This window comes from Anopheles ziemanni, chromosome 2, assembly GCF_943734765.1.
Source record: "Anopheles ziemanni chromosome 2, idAnoZiCoDA_A2_x.2, whole genome shotgun sequence".
Classification (NCBI taxonomy): Eukaryota; Metazoa; Arthropoda; class Insecta; order Diptera; family Culicidae; genus Anopheles; species Anopheles ziemanni.
The window spans coordinates 14,000,216-14,015,937 of NC_080705.1; the positions used below are offsets into that span (position 1 = coordinate 14,000,216).

Below are 15,722 nucleotides of genomic sequence, written 5' to 3' on the forward strand. Positions count from 1 at the left end.
TAAGTGTCGAACATGCCAAGGGAGTGGAGTTTCGTGTGGGTTGGAAATTGGGATGGGGGTTACCAAAGAGGCTGTACAAAACGGTGACCCGTCTAACCAGCTGGGTACTGGTTCGCAGATGAATATATCTGTTCGACGCGCGCGGTTCGCGATCGGTTGTTGCCTTCGCGCGATCAGTGTTGTGTTGTGATTGAAAAACGAACTTACGGTTGGGGAGTGTTGTTGGATATTTTGGGTGCGATTTATAACCTTTTTTTGAAGCAGTGAACATGAGTTACCTGTACGATTATGTTGAGAAGTATCTTCCGATCTCGTGGCGAAGGAAGCGTATCCGCCGGCCTATCATTTGGTCGTCTCCAGAGTGTAAGTACGACGATCATGTGGATGTCATGGATGGATAGAGAAGAATATCTCCAGTCAATCAATTAAGAAACTCGTGAGAACTCGTTTGCTTGCGTATAACATGTGAATATTTTAAATCATCTTTAAAATAATCGAATTTTTGATTGATAATTATGAATTCAAAACGTGTTCGAAATACCAAAATCTTACTTTGTTGCTGAGCTAATTTACAGTTATTAAAACTGACCAAAGATATTTAAAAACATAGTTTAGATTTACCGGTCAGCGGGAAAGCTCGTTTTAACGAAAAAGGCAAAAAGAGTTCCAAATTACTCATCATCAGCAGTGCCTCATTCTCTAAATTATGCACGTCCGGTTGTACGTGTTCGAACATCTGATAGCGAACCGAGGAGGTCAGTCAGTACATCATTATCGATTCCCTACGGCTTCAAAAACACTTAGTCAACGGATTCTCGAGCGAAGTGATCAGACGCTAAAAATATCCCATCACAAAACGAAACCAACCTGTGCTATTACGATCGAGCTTCTTAAACTGGAATGCTGGAGCAAATGCAACCTGCGTGTTGGGCTAGGTGTATAAAGCGGTCCTCTGGTTAGTTGCATCGATTTAATTAGATACGACACTAGCGACAAGATTGACATCCAACGTACGTTAACCAAGGGTTAGGAAGCGATGGTCATTACGTTTGCACTACAGTGCGACAATATGTAAATGTGATCTATTTGTATTCCTCTACCGAAGAGATGTGCAATCTGACGCATTGCGCAAAATTATCAACCTACGGTGGCAAGCAAGGCAAGAAAAGAAGCAAATTAACGATCACAGGAAGTTCAGAATTACGTTCCAGCGATGATTTCATAATCCAAATGTGCTTCAACACCTCCAAATTCGCCTGTCCGTGACCATGGCATTGAAAGCGAATCGGGTACATGCGAGCCGGTCAATTTGCACCATGTACCGCGGACGACCACAAGTTGTTTATTCTTGGACGCATGTTTATCTAAAATTTGGTAAATATTACCAACGGCCTCTAGCTGTGCGTTCCTAGAGGCAAACCCAATGGCGCGTGTCATGCAGACTTTAACGCGAGTGTTTACGCTTTTTTTCATGGCGACGTGCAAATTCGCGAAAGGCAGACGTCAATACTCGATACTTCACGGGTGCACTGCGTTGTCTTGGCGGTTTAGTGCTGTTTTGCCAAAGTATTTTTGGTTGCACCCGCTTTGAATGGAGAGTTCTTGCTATGGTCATGCATGTGCGGTAAGATTAATAGACAATAGGAGTCCGCGCATGCCTTTTCGCCGAACTTGATCATGTAGGTGTCATTCCATAGCGATGCTGACCATACCTGGGGAACAACGAATCCACTAAATATGTGTCACTCAAATAGGAGCTTCCTCGATCTATCTTCTGAGGGCCTATCGTAACCTTGCCGGATGAAGTCTAAGGAAACGATCGGAGGTGGAGCGTTCATGCGCTCGGCGTAGGAAGCACGGAACAGATTAGCAAGCGCCATTTGAATGCGATTGCGTTTTAATGATGGATGCTGGAGTTCTAGGTTGTTTGTGCCTGTCTGCGCCAAGTGGAGCGGCTCGCGAAGGTCCAAATTAAGCGTTGTTAAAACAAATGCCGCTTTGTTGGGGGTGTTATTAGACGGCAGCTGGCACGTGCTGAATCAGAGTGATTAAAGTACAAAATTAAACTTGTTGGCTGGCAGTATTGTATTATAAACATTGTTTGCACACTGTGCGGTCGTATTTCAATTGTAATTATATTTAAATTTCAATTATAATAATTAAAATGTTCAAATGTGAATCTGTCGATCAAATTGAAAAAAATGCAACATATCCATATAGAACAAAGAACTAATGAAAAGAGTAAAACATCTAAATAGCCATCATTCTATAGGAAATTACTAAATTATTTAGTTATATTTCGTAGGTGATGAAATGAAAAGTAACGGAATATTAATGAATAAATGGAATATTTGTGTTTCTTTGCTTGTAATTGTTGTAATTTCGTCCATAACCTTAACATTCAATCGGCCGTCTTGCGTTCAAATAAATGCTACTGCATTCAGATATTACCGATATTTGACGAGGGTGTTGTTCAACAATCGAACGTCAACAGCTGAGTGCATCCGGACACCTTAGCCCACTAGAGATGCCTGTGTACACAACCCGCGAACACGCTGACTGACCCTGAATTTTATTGTATGCTAATGGCGTTGAACGCCACACACAGGCGCGCTGCGTCATCTTAAAGCGCACACTGCTTAAGACGTTACGTTACGCCAATAAATCGTGCCCCCATTTCCCCCCGACGACTGTTAAGCATCTCCCGTCGCCCCTGCGGCTATAATCCATTGTAATCTTCAGCATCACCTACGATCGTCGCGTGGAAGAAAGTGAAGGTATCGTAGGAGCGAGTGGTTACGCTGAACCGTGCGGTTGTATTCTCAGTTGATTCATTCATAATTTCAAATTTCAAAGTCTCCCGCGAACACAAAGTTGGTCAGACGAACTGGTGCTCGTGACACGTCGGTGTTTATCATTCCCTTGGGGAAGCAGCATTTGATAAGTAAGCAAAAGATGAACAACACGATGGCAAATTCTGCCGGGAACGTTCAGTAGCTCACGGTGGCATTTGAATGATTAACAGAAGCAATTGCTATAATTAATAGCACCCTGCTGGTTGTCGCCCGCGGGAATACAATAAAGCAGCATTAGTAACGAGAATCTTGGAAGTCACGGTTTTCAAGTTATCCGTCTATTCTTTACTGGGTGGTTATCGGTTTTCGAATCGCTCCGAGGGCGCCATTATTCTCGCCCCGTCGATTGTTTGTTTAAACTCGATCATCACGTTTCGAATATTTAAAATAGACTGTTTGAACATTGCAGCACACGGCGGGATTGGCGCGAACATAAGTAAACTAGCACCGAACTGAGTGTGTTTGCCCAATTCGCGTTGCTCATTGACGCTGACCCATCGGTGTTGACTCTGGCCACCTCCGGCGCCCATGAAGGGGGGAAATGTTAACGATGGGTCAGCAATTGATTGTCAGAACGTACGCGGATGTTGCCAAGTGATTGAACACTTCTCGACGAGAATGTCACACTGAAGGGAAGATGACGTTGAGAAGAATCATTTTCTAACGAATCCCTTTGAAACTCTCCAGGATCTGTGACTCAAAGGTTCTCCTGGGGGAGTCCACATGAATGATTTACCGGATGTGCCAGCGCAATTGTTCATGATTCACTTCAATAGTTCTGTGCTCTTTGCAAACTCTCTCTAGCTGGACAATTATCTGAGCTTCACGTGCAGCGTGAAACAACTCAATCTTCAACGGCGCAAGACGCCGTAAGGTTATTTAAAGCGAAACAAATTGCTGTAACGGTAGTAATAGTAGGAATTTGTTCTCATCCATCAAAGCCATAATTTCATGCCTGTATACGCTGATTTATGCGATGATTATTTGATTATCGCGCTCGGTGTTGGAGTACCTCGGGTGTGAAAATTAATTTGAGAAATGGAAAGTTCATTTTCCCCCCCATTCGAAGCATATATACTAATTACAATTATACCAAATATACAATATTACATACCAATCTCTTGACGCAAACATAGTTTCACTAAGTTATATACCACTGATCATATAAAATAAATAGTTTTATAACTAATTGTTTGGATCGAAAAAAGAAAAAAGAGACGATTGAAAAGAAGAACTGATAAACATTAATTTATTTTCAAACCACAATACAATTACATTTAAGGTAATCAAAAGTATCTAAATTATCGACAACATAAAAACGATTAAAATAATGTTGTGACCCATAAAAATATTTACAGTTTTATTTCCTCCCCTTTCGTTTCTCTCTAGATTCACCTTCCGCAGAAGTGCTGAATGTAAAATCTGTTGATCTTTGCATCGAAGAAAATGGCAAGGATCACCACACCCAGCGGTACGATTTGATGAGCCGCGATGAGTACAGTGGAAAGATCCCGAAGCTCATCGTCCGCCGTGGAGAACCGTTCTGGCTGCGGCTGCTTTGCGATCGCCCGTACGATCGAAGTCGCGATGCGTTGAGTTTGATTTTCAGCGTCGCCGATGAGGATCAACCGACGCATGGGCACGGGACCCTGGTGGGGATTGCGGTCAATCAGTTCCCGAACCAGCTCGGCGACCCCCACGAGTGGGGTGCCGCGATAGAGGAGATCCGTGGTGATCTGCTGCAGATCCTGGTGAAGCCTGCTGCGACGGCTCCGGTGGGCCAGTGGAAGCTGGACATCGACACGAAGCTTCTGAGCGATGCGTTCGGTCGGAGCTACTCGCTGCCGCAGGCATTTTACGTCCTCTTCAACCCCTGGTGTCCCGATGATCAGGTTTACCTGGAAGGTACATGTTGTGTGATCGTAACGCAACAAAGTGCCCGATGTTCAATGTACATATATTTCGCAGAAAAAGCTCATCGGCACGAGTACATCATGGCCGACACGACACTCATCTACCGAGGATCTTACAATCGGTTGCGCCCATCGGTCTGGAAGTTCGGCCAGTTTGAGAAGCACATTCTCGACTGCTCGCTACTGCTGATCGCTAAAATTGGGAAGGTCAGTGCGACACATCGAGGTGACCCCGTACGAGTTTGTCGTGCCATTTCCGCCGCTGTCAACTCCCCAGACGATGATGGAGCGTTGCTCGGGAACTGGAGTGGTGACTTCTCCGGTGGAACACCCCCGACCAAATGGGTCGGTTCGGTGGAGATATTGCAGCAATTCTACAAGAAACAGAAACCGGTCAAGTTTGCCCAGTGCTGGGTGTTTGCGGGCGTTGTCTCTACAAGTAAGTTCTGCTAGAAGATCAATCCGCCCGTCGATATGAGTCAACGATTTAATTTCGCCTTTCTTTCAGTTGCTCGAGCCATCGGTATTCCCTCCCGCGTGGTCACCAACTACTCCTCCGCCCACGACACGCAAGCCTCGCTGACGGTGGACTATTTCGTGGACAATGCTGGCAAAATCATGGAAGAAATGAATGCCGACTCCATCTGGAACTACCACGTGTGGAACGAGGTTTGGATGCAGCGGCCCGACCTTGGCATTGGCTCCGACGGTGACTACGGTGGATGGCAAGCGATCGATGCCACCCCGCAGGAAACCTCAGACGGAATGTTCCGCTGTGGACCGGCCTCAGTTCTCGCCGTCAAGTTGGGGGAGGTCCTGAAACCGTACGATAACAATTTCCTCTTCGCGGAAGTGAACGCCGATAAGGTATTCTGGCGGTACACCGGTCCCTCTCATCCGCTGAAGCTGCTGAGGAAGGATGTGTTGGGTATTGGGTTGTTTATCAGCACAAAGGCCGTGGGTCGTTGGGAGCGGGAGGATATCACGGCGAACTATAAGTTTGCGGAGAAATCGATAGAAGAGCGTGCGACGATGCTGAAGGCCCTGAAGCAGGCAAACAGCTACTTCAGCCGGTACTACTTGAACGAGGAGTTCAACGAGGTGTACTTTAACTTTGAGCTGCGGGATGACATCAAAATCGGAGAACCATTCAGTGTGGTAAGGAATTGAAGAACCTAAATTGGTAAAGATGATTAACATACTCTTCTCTCCGTTTTGTTTTAGATTCTTCTTATCAAAAATCGATCGTCGGAAAATCGACACACGGTCGAAGGCTCGCTGCACGTCGACACCGTCCTATATACCGGCAAAAGTCGGGATAGTGTAAAGGTGGATACGTTCTCGATTGCGCTCGAGCCTGGAACGGAGGAATCCGTGCGCATGATTGTCGACTTCCACGAGTACTACGGCAAGTTGCGTGATCAGGCCGCGTTCAACATTTCCTGTATGGCCACGGTTCAAGACACCGAGTTTGAATTTTACGCCCAGGATGACTTCCGGGTGCGTAAGCCGGACATTAAGATATCCCTCCTGGGAACGCCGGTCTCACAGGCACCGGTGGAGGTTCAGTTTACACTTGAAAACCCACTCCCGATTCCGCTGAGGAAGGGTGTGTTCCATGTCGAGGGATCCGGCATCGGGAAACCACTTCTCTTCAAGGTAAGGGAACACCTCGTGTTTTCTTTCAAAATACTTACATAAGTTTTGTTTCTTTTCAGCATCCTGAAATCGCCCCGGGAGAAAAGGTTCTCAATACCTTTACCATGACTCCGCCTTATTCCGGTCGGCTGACCATCGCCGCCAAGTTTACCTCCAAGGAGCTGGACGATGTCGATGGCTTCCTTGCTTTCCTTGCCAACCCACGCCCGGAGGATATCATCATGGAGACGGAAGAAAACGAAATCATCGCTCGCACGGACGTCATAGACTAAGGTCAACCCTGCCAAAGAGAACCCTGCCATAACCTGGCCATAAGGTTTAATGCATCTAATCTACTGCCGCCCCAACATTATGCTCCATGACTCAGTGTTAACACTCTTTCAACTTATTGTATTTAACAACCAAGTATTTAAATAATAAACAACACAATCGAATCAAACGCGGAGCACACTGGACGGGTTCCAATGGGCGTGTAATTCAGTCTTCAGCTAACCCACGCAAGCACATATTGGTAAGAGAGAGACGACCACAGGAATGGGTGAACTACTACAATCCCTTTCCATACGCAGGTTCGGCGTTCGTTTCGAGATAGAGAGTCCCTCTGGCCGTGTTCGGAGTCGCGTCTCCCATTGGCACCGCGCTTTGTGAACGACACTTAGTGTCATTCGTATTTTCACAAGGGTAAGCCTTGAAAGCGTCCGGTCTAAGGATAGACTCGGCGTAGTACTCATGCGATCGTCCGTGGCTACAAGCACCAAGCATATCAACACCGCAACCTGGTTGGTTTTGGCGGCCGCCGTTAGGCCAAAAGTCCACATGTCCGATGTTCTCATCGTAGCCCAGGAATCCAGCGCAGGTGTGAATGACATCGACGAACTGTGCATCAGTCGATTCGAGCATTTTTTCCGACGACACTCCGACGAACCCGGGCAGGGCCGGATCAAGTCCGGTGATTCGAGCCACCTTTCCGCTCCGGATAGACCAGCCAGCAACGCCGGAGGTATGCGCACCAAGGCTGTGCCCTATCATGTGCACATCCGACAGGTCCGTGTAACGTTCTTCAACCATACGATCGATAAGTCCTCCAACATGGGCACCGACGTTGCGAGTGGCTATTAAAGGCTTGACGTATAAAATGTCCGACGCCAGCGGAGCCCAATCTACCACTGCGTTAAAAAATGTGGAAAGTGGAAAACCGAAATCATCATTAGGCCATTTAATCCTAAATTTTCGAAACGTTTACATTTCTTACCGATAACGTTCATGTCTTCTCGTTTGAGATAGTTATTTTTGATGTTCTGCGATATGGGACTGCTAATCGAGTTCCTCCAACCGTGTATAACGAACTTCGTCGGGATCGTTGGATCGTAGGATTCGTTCAGGGCCAGCGGAGTAGCCGGATCGTTCACGAAGCGAAACGAGAACGGAGAGTCGATCGTGGATCTTTAAATTAACCACCAAAAAACCAAATTAATCACCTTGCGCGGTGAAGGACACCTAACACTTACTGCCGGTAGTGATAGAAGGTAACGTCATCCTGCACCGTGGTCGCCCTTCCCTCGGACCGCTCTTCGTCCGGTACGGTGAGATCTACGATGTGCGGGTTTCCCTTGTCGTCGGGCATGAACATCCAGGTGACACCGTAGTTCGGGTCGAGCGCCTTCAGCTTCTCGATGTCACAGTTCACTGGAAAGAAAGCAACAGTGCAATCGAACCACAACCGGTGAGCGATTTCGCTGTCAAACGGCCGCTTGTCGTTGCCGGGGGGGTCGGCTTTACCACTAACATTTGAACACTTCCCGCAGGAATACATATTGGCACATTAGCTGGATAAGGTATTCGTACATTGCTGCCGTACGGGGTGGATTATGCACACAGACTGATCGCTGGTCGATCGCCACCGTCGATTCTGTTTGCGCGGTACACCGATGAACATTAGATGCGCGTACATTACCGTTAATTAGAGTCCCCCGGCAATGTGTTGGTCCCTCAGAGGAAGGGGTATGTACATGATGTTCCCGCCACCACCGGAAAGGTCGTCTTTCGCGCTCCCACCACATGAAGTTGTTTGCAAATAAAACGAACTCCATTTGTGAGTGGTGGTGCTGAAGAGTCCATCATCTCCGGCAAAACCCCGCGAAGATCACAATCATTACAATCCGCTTCGCTCCAAGGTCCCCAACGGTGGCACTACTGCACTAATAAACCGTAAAATCAGCGCCCAGTGCGACACTATCAGCCGGTCGAGTGTACAGATAAACGCACAGCGGCAAGGGGCTTCAGCAATTGTAGGTGTGATTAACAAAATTGGGATCATTTACAGCAAGATAGATCGGGAAAGGGTTACTCGACCGTGTTGAGGGTCATAACAACATCGGGCTTTTAGTTGACCAGTGACGTCGAGCTGAACCCACTGAAGGCCAGTCATTCTGTGGGAAGGTTTGTTGGTCTATTCGGGAAACAGTTTGATGTCATGTACCACGCGACTGCCAGCCATCGCTGATGCTTTTGCTGATGAAATGAAAGTAAAGTTCCGAAGGACTTTTGCCATGTCACTTTAATACCGTGGAAATTATCATTTGAATCGGGAATGTAAATTGCAAATATTTTCTTGGTTGGTTAATTTATATAATTGTTTTGTTCTATTTTGTTGCTATCCAACATTTTTTCATGTTTAAAAAAACAAAAATTAATTAAACATCAGTAAAAGAAACGAGATCCCAATTGTATTTGTGCCAAAATAAGGTTTAAAGAAAACTTTTGGAAATATGATCTAAATAACGATTTATTGTTTCAAACCAAGTTGGTAAGTAGTCATGTAGTTTTCATTTGAAACATTCAATATGACCATGACCATTCTTGAGATTACTAAAGCTTATCAAAAAGTTGATCCTAGGGTAATTACAAAACAAGATACCTATATTTTCTAAATGAAAAATTTTGATTCAGAAATTAAAATTTTTGTATTAGATTGAAAAACTTACTGCTTTTGATATTTTCAGCTGTTTTTAGAGATTAGCGAGTCTTGAACAAAACTGTAAACTGATTCTGTACGCATATATGTTTCGGTATCTTTTAACGTTTTATCGTCTGTTTCCATTCCAATTTAAAATTTAAAACATTATCGAAACAGAAATAGAATGAACGAGAACAGAAGAAACAGTTTTGAGTAGACCAACGTTTGACTAATTATATTTTAATATTATTATAAACCTATTCGAAGTAGAACTGAAGGACAACGTAACAATGCAAGTATCTCAAATCGCAGTTACAATATTTTCAGTCCAACAACCCTATTTAAAACAATATCGTACCTTTCAATAATCCTATAATAAAAACGTGAAAACACTGTTCAACAGAAATGTAGAACAAATATGTGTCCATGTGAAAAATACCATTAGCTTAACCTATATCGATCACTAGCAATTAAAAATTATCATTATTAACTGCTAATACTGATATAAAATCAACTTTATCTTCTACCAACCTAGTCTCACGAAAACGATCAGCTTCAACACTGTCCAGAACACCATGTTTCACACCACTGAGCACCGCTTCACTTAAAGACCAAAAACCAAAAACTGAAATCATCGTTAACGTGCGGCACCAATTTATAAAGGAGTGCAGAAGACTGAGAATTCTCCCCTATAGTGACCTCGACGACGAGCGTAAGATAATCGCCAATCGTTCCACCATTCGCTTCGCCCTTAATGTACTTATATCGGGGAGCACCTTTCCTTTCCCGGTTTGTGACTAGTTATTGTTTTAGGTTTTTGAAAAGAACGTTATTTTCGGTCTAACCTAGGCCTCTAAGCGCAACAACGATTAAAGCGTGAAATGGGCAGGTGATTGAATAACCATTTTAACGCGCCCAGGCTAGCGAAACCGAAAACGCCTTATCGGACATATGTAACGCTTGGGGCTTTTAATGAAACGAACAGCAAAACCACGCGATAGCCCAGCACGGCGGAACGTGAAATCAACGTACTGATGTACTTAATTGTGTTTCCTGTTCTGTGTTCGCCGGTCCACGGAAACCGGTTCTTATGCCTTCCGGTGCCATTCTACTGCAAGCCCTTTCCCTACGCTCCAACTATGGCTCCCCTTAGGACCACGGAGGAATAAGAGGCGACTATCATTAATTAGATAAAGATGACGTGCAGCCCCGCTCAAAACTAACAATGAAGTACAACTTCATTGGATAAGATGCAACGGGTTTCGCCTTCTTTTTTTCGCGTTTTGCTTGCAGAAATGCAGCGGCCAGACTCGCTGTCGTCGGAATGTGCTTTAGTGTGCGTTGTACGTTGGCATCGCGTAGTACTGCATCACGCTGGCCTCCTTCTGCTGCAGCCGTCTCCGCAGGTCCTGCAGCTGAAACGCCTCCTCGATCTCGTTGTCGTACGGTGACTGCGACGTAGGAATGGCCGTAGCCAGGGTGCTCGCCACCGGCAAACGGTCGTCTCCGTGCACGCGTGACTTGTCCTGATCGAGGATCTTCTTGATGTGCTCCTTGGTTAGTTGTTTCGTCCCAACGTGATTGAAGTACGGCCATTCGTCGTCGTCCGCCGGGTTCGGGTCCTGCGAGTACGGTGTCGGGAAATGGTCCACGTTGTTGAACGACCCGTCCAGCTTGCCCCACTGATCGATGTCGCTGATGAACGGATCCCGGTTGAGACCGTGCTTGTGCAGGACCGCGTCCTTTTTCTGTGGAATACTGAATCCGGCGAATCGACCGATCGCGAACGGTGAGGCTGGGTTGGTCGTGATCAGGAACATGCCTTCCGTACCGGGCTGGCAGTCTTCGCCAGCTACAACCTGTACGTTATTCTGCGGACAGAACCCGAGCAGATAGTAAATGTAACTCTGGCAACTCCAGCCCCAAAATCCGGTTAGACTGCGGATCGATTCGGCGTAATAGTCCGGTGCTCGGTGGTGGCTACATGCCATTGGATCTAAAATGTATAAAGACAGGAATCCGTTACCTCACGTGTCAATTTTAAGGACTAACAAAAAGCTATACGTACTCTGTCCGGAACTCCAACAGCCCGGTTGTAGGATGCCACCGTTAACATAGAAATCGACATGCCCGCACCGTTCGATCTTCCCCTGCACCAGGGCGTTGGTGTGGATGACATCGACGAACTCCGCATCGGAGGGATCAAGCTTGTCGTCGGCGGCGGCCGTAATGAAAAGTGGCATTGCCGGATCCAACCCCGTGATGCGTTTCAATCGGAAGGGCCGCACCGTTGTGGACACGTAGTTCGTCACCTGCGCTCCGAGCGAAAACCCAACCAGATGGATGTTGTCCGTGCCGGCATCGATGATCCGCTGCACCAGCTGGCCAATACACTTGCCAACGTGGCGCGTGTTGTGTACGGCCGATGGATAGCACGGACCATGGGCGAGCTCGCTCCAGTCGACGTAGATGAGATTGTAGTTCGCCCGTTGAAGGTACTCTGAAACCAAACGGAAAATGATACCAAACGTTTCCCCTTTGGTTCTTCCACATCCGATATGACAACGACCCTTCGCACAACATACCTCCCTTCATGTTAATCAACGGCGTCAGGAACATGTCGGCATTGTAGCCGTGGATGATCACCTTCACCGGATGGGCCGGGTTGAAGTAGGACGAGCTGATGTTCGACGCTTCCCAGCTCTCATCGATGTGTATGTACTGTCGATCTTCGGGGTTGGAGCGGGTGAAGAGATAGAACCGTATATCACTGTCCGGGCAGGGCCGGTCGACGATCCACACACAGTTTCCGATTGTGAAACTACTTCGTCCCTTTTTCACCGAAACCGGCACCGAATGAGCGCTGAGCGGTAAAAGCAGCAATGCTGTAATCGGAAGCCACTGATATTAGATAACGGTTTGGACTAATTTGGGAAATTATTAGCATTTTCTAAAGAATGCTATGTAATACTTTTAAAGAGAGATTTTGCCGTAACTTCGTTTTTCATATTGTAAAAATTTAAATTTGGCTTTGATTCAGAAAATCAAATTGGATATACAGTTTTAGTTTTGATTTATGTTATGGGTAAATGTGTATGTGTTGTTTATCAATTAGGCCAGACAGCCTCTCCAGAAATATGTAGATTTAACAGCATTTAAATGCAGTACTTTATATGAGAAAAGCTTAACTGTAGGATACTTTTGAAATGATTTATTTATTTGTGATTAAAATCCATTTCCGGAATTTTTGTTGCAGGGACAAGAACAAACATTAGTTATGGAAATGTTTGTAAATGTTAAGAATCAGATAGAAAAGCGACAATAAAATTTAGTTGTAAGTTTTTACCAAACTTATAAAGTGCATAAATGTTACGCCTTATCAAATCGACTCGTTCTCTAACTTAAGCACACACACACTTCATTCCCTCGATATGTTTCAAGTTTGTTGACGATAGATAAGCAAACACTTGTGTATGATGTTCGCGAAGAGGAAACGAGCAGCTGTTGAATTGATAACGATGATAACGTGCACTTGAAGTAAGTTTTTGTTTGCCGCCAACAATTTTCGACCCCGATGATTTTGAAGGTCTTACTTATGCGTACCTATAAAAATGTGTTTCTGCAAGCTCCAATACTTGCACAACAGTTGGATGCAGTTGATTTTCCTTCTCGCCATTATGTTATAATTGTAAAACAATTATGCTACACGATGTCGGCTTTAATGATGGCTTATGTTACCCTTGATTTACTAATCTTTCGTAACTTTAAGCGCGTTCTTTTCCCTTTCGCTCACTCGTCTCACTTTTAGGCGTGGTTGGGTGTTACAGTATGATTGCCCATTATGACCAAAAGCATACACTCCAAGCCGGAAATGGAACAAATTGTGCCAAATACGGTCCCGGCACACAACACTAGGCACGTACGTTCTTGACACCACTCTGTCACTCACTTTTGCGCGCGAGAAAAACACATCTGAACAATTTTCTCACCACAACCCGAGGACCGCAAATCCGATCGACGCATCCGCAATCCCTTGACGCACCGGAGTAACTAAAACTAACGGGCTTAATGGGTGGGCCGGACCAAAGTTTCACCGGTCCGGATTCGTTTCTGGCACAGTCCGGGTGGTTAAGTATTCTTTATGCGTTCCGGCTGCGTTGGCGCGAAAGTGTTTTCGCGAGGTTTTCCTTCTCTATCGCCAAATGCGATTTGCTTTTATGTCCCTAGCCGGAACCAAGGAGGTGAAAGAATTCGTTTCACTCGCGACCCGCCGTCGTGTTCGGTTCTCGCATACGATTCTCCAAATGCCACCGGAACATCGCCATCGCACTGTACGACACTCTTGGCAACCGCTATCGATTTTCTCGAGCTACCGCACCACACAAAACGTTGGGCAACCTAAAATCGATCCGCGCGACCGCTCGCTTTGACTTTGACTGACCATTTAGGTCTGGCCGGCGAAACGGACCCGCGTCTAGGCGGTCGCAAGTGAAAGTAGCGTTTCGTGAGCTGACCAAGAGACGGGCACCGTTTTCGTTTATATCGGACACATCCGCAGTGAAAGAAGGAAGTGATAGCAAGCGTCTTCGCGAGCGAATGGAGGTTACGAGTGATAAGAACCAATCCAACCATGGAAAGGGTTCAGAATTTGCGGCACACGACAACAAATATCGCACGAACGCGGCGAGGCTTCAAGTGACTTCCACCGCTTGCCAATCAACCGATGAGACTGCGTTCCGCGAGAAGGTTAGTTTGTTTATCGCGCCATCGGTAGCGTCGGAACGTGGTCGCGTGTATGTTGGAAAGGAATATATTTAGAGAGCGATACACCAAACGTTGAGATTTAGAGAATGGAGCAGTACAGTTCCACTACACAGATTAACACTACGAAAACAAAATATGAATAATTTAATTTATTTTAATTAAATTTAAAAGTCCAAAAATAATTATTATAAAAGTCCAAGTTTAAATCCCGATCCAATTTTTATTTATTCACGGTTACCATTCACGGTTACACAAAACCTAAGTTTTATAAATACATTATCTAAATTGCACTTCGACAATAATCCATTCAATTGGTATCACATTAAAAAAGAATATAGTTTAGTTTCAATATCTTGTTGAAATTTCCGACCTTATGCCGATATTTACATTTTCATTTCGTTCTGTTTTGAAGTTTTTTATTAAAAATTATTTTATTAAAATTGATTGATTATAGTTTTGCTGCAATAATTATTCTCCCTATTTAGTATTTCTCTTAGGTTTTCTTATTTTCAATGGTGATAAATATGTAACTTGGTGTTTTTTTATATTGAGAGACTCTTTATTGTGTGTGATAGTTTTGAATGAAAAATGATATTTTTGAAAAATTTAAAACCGAGACAAAAATTTAGTATGTTATTTAAGAGCCAATTTTATACAGATAAGTTCGTTTGCATTTGTACTATTAAAGAAAACATTATTTATGAGAAGAATTTAAACGCAATGTATGCGATTAACCTAATATTTATATCTAGTGCAACTCCATTCGTTTTCACAATTGAACAACTAATTTTCGTCAAACTTATGCTACTTCTCACACTTAAATTTATTCATTAACATAAGGTAGTTGAGTAAAAAAGAAAACACTTTCAGAATCATTTACCCGTTGTGGTAGTATGTAAACTTCCTGATACCCTTTTACTTTATTTTTATTTTTCCAATCGCTAATGCGACTTTTGGTATTAGCTTTTCGATCCTTTCCAATTTCCAAACAGCCGCCAGCACTAGGTCCGTGATCCTCATTGGGGCAAATGTCCTCGTACCTCCCCACGATGCAGATGATGACGAAGGTCGTGCTAGAAGATGATGGTGTACTTAACCTACCGATTAAATGGCTCCCGCCAACGAATTACCATCGATCTTTCCGGATGGAGCAACAAATAACCGTACAAATGTCCTACACGTGCTGGAGGTTAACCCAATACATCACTCCTAATTCGCCGCATTTGCTCACATTCAGCTCACTCACTTGAGGCATTATTGTGCACCTTTCGCCACCATTGCTTCTTCTAGTCGCCTCTAGCGTCATCATCAGGGGGCTGTGATCCCGTAATGAAACCTTTTATGAGGATTGTAGTCACTATGAGGTAGCCCCTAGATTTTATACTTGCTACCGTTGGTTCGTATGTGTTTTAAGAGCGAGTTTTTGCGAGTGTATTTACAGTCAGTAGTGCCAGTTGGTGCAGTGAATTAAGTAACTTCGAGTGGTCGAGAATTAAAATCGTACGGTGAAATCTTCCCCGTTTCCTTCCTCGATGACGACTCACACTTTCACGATTTCAAACCAATTATGCGCCA

General features: G+C 44.8%; 2 protein-coding genes across 2 annotated transcripts; one reads left to right on the forward strand and one right to left on the reverse strand.

Annotated features, from left to right (window-relative positions):
• The first annotated feature begins 269 nt into the window (after positions 1–269).
• LOC131293013 (annulin) lies at positions 270–6,699 on the forward strand. Its single transcript, XM_058321092.1, has 6 exons — positions 270–363; positions 4,245–4,760; positions 4,824–5,207; positions 5,277–5,926; positions 5,993–6,427; positions 6,487–6,699. The coding sequence occupies exons 1-6, from the start codon at positions 270–272 to the stop codon at positions 6,697–6,699; spliced, it is 2,292 nt and encodes a 763-aa protein (XP_058177075.1).
• Positions 6,700–6,973: 274 nt separating this feature from the next.
• Positions 6,974–15,402, reverse strand: LOC131293014 (uncharacterized). The gene is made up of 9 exons (XM_058321093.1): positions 15,390–15,402; positions 11,969–12,268; positions 11,470–11,883; positions 10,731–11,409; positions 10,229–10,236; positions 8,214–8,336; positions 7,936–8,113; positions 7,680–7,870; positions 6,974–7,593 (listed from the first exon to the last, which is right to left on the reverse strand). Exons 1-9 carry the CDS (start codon positions 15,400–15,402, stop codon positions 6,974–6,976), a joined length of 2,526 nt encoding a protein of 841 aa, XP_058177076.1.
• Between the last annotated feature and the right edge of the window lie 320 nt (positions 15,403–15,722).

Coding starts and splice junctions, on each gene's coding strand:
- LOC131293014 (XM_058321093.1), bottom strand. Junction 11,884..11,968: donor GTTGATTAACATGAAGGGAG/GTATGTTGTGCG, acceptor GTTTGGTTTCAG/AGTACCTTCAACGGGCGAAC. Junction 7,594..7,679: donor AGAAGACATGAACGTTATCG/GTAAGAAATGTA, acceptor TTTTTAACGCAG/TGGTAGATTGGGCTCCGCTG.
- LOC131293013 (XM_058321092.1), top strand. CDS start 270: ATGAGTTACCTGTACGATTATGTTGAGAAGTATCTTCCGATCTCGTGG. Junction 364..4,244: donor CATTTGGTCGTCTCCAGAGT/GTAAGTACGACG, acceptor GTTTCTCTCTAG/ATTCACCTTCCGCAGAAGTG. Junction 4,761..4,823: donor TGATCAGGTTTACCTGGAAG/GTACATGTTGTG, acceptor TATATTTCGCAG/AAAAAGCTCATCGGCACGAG.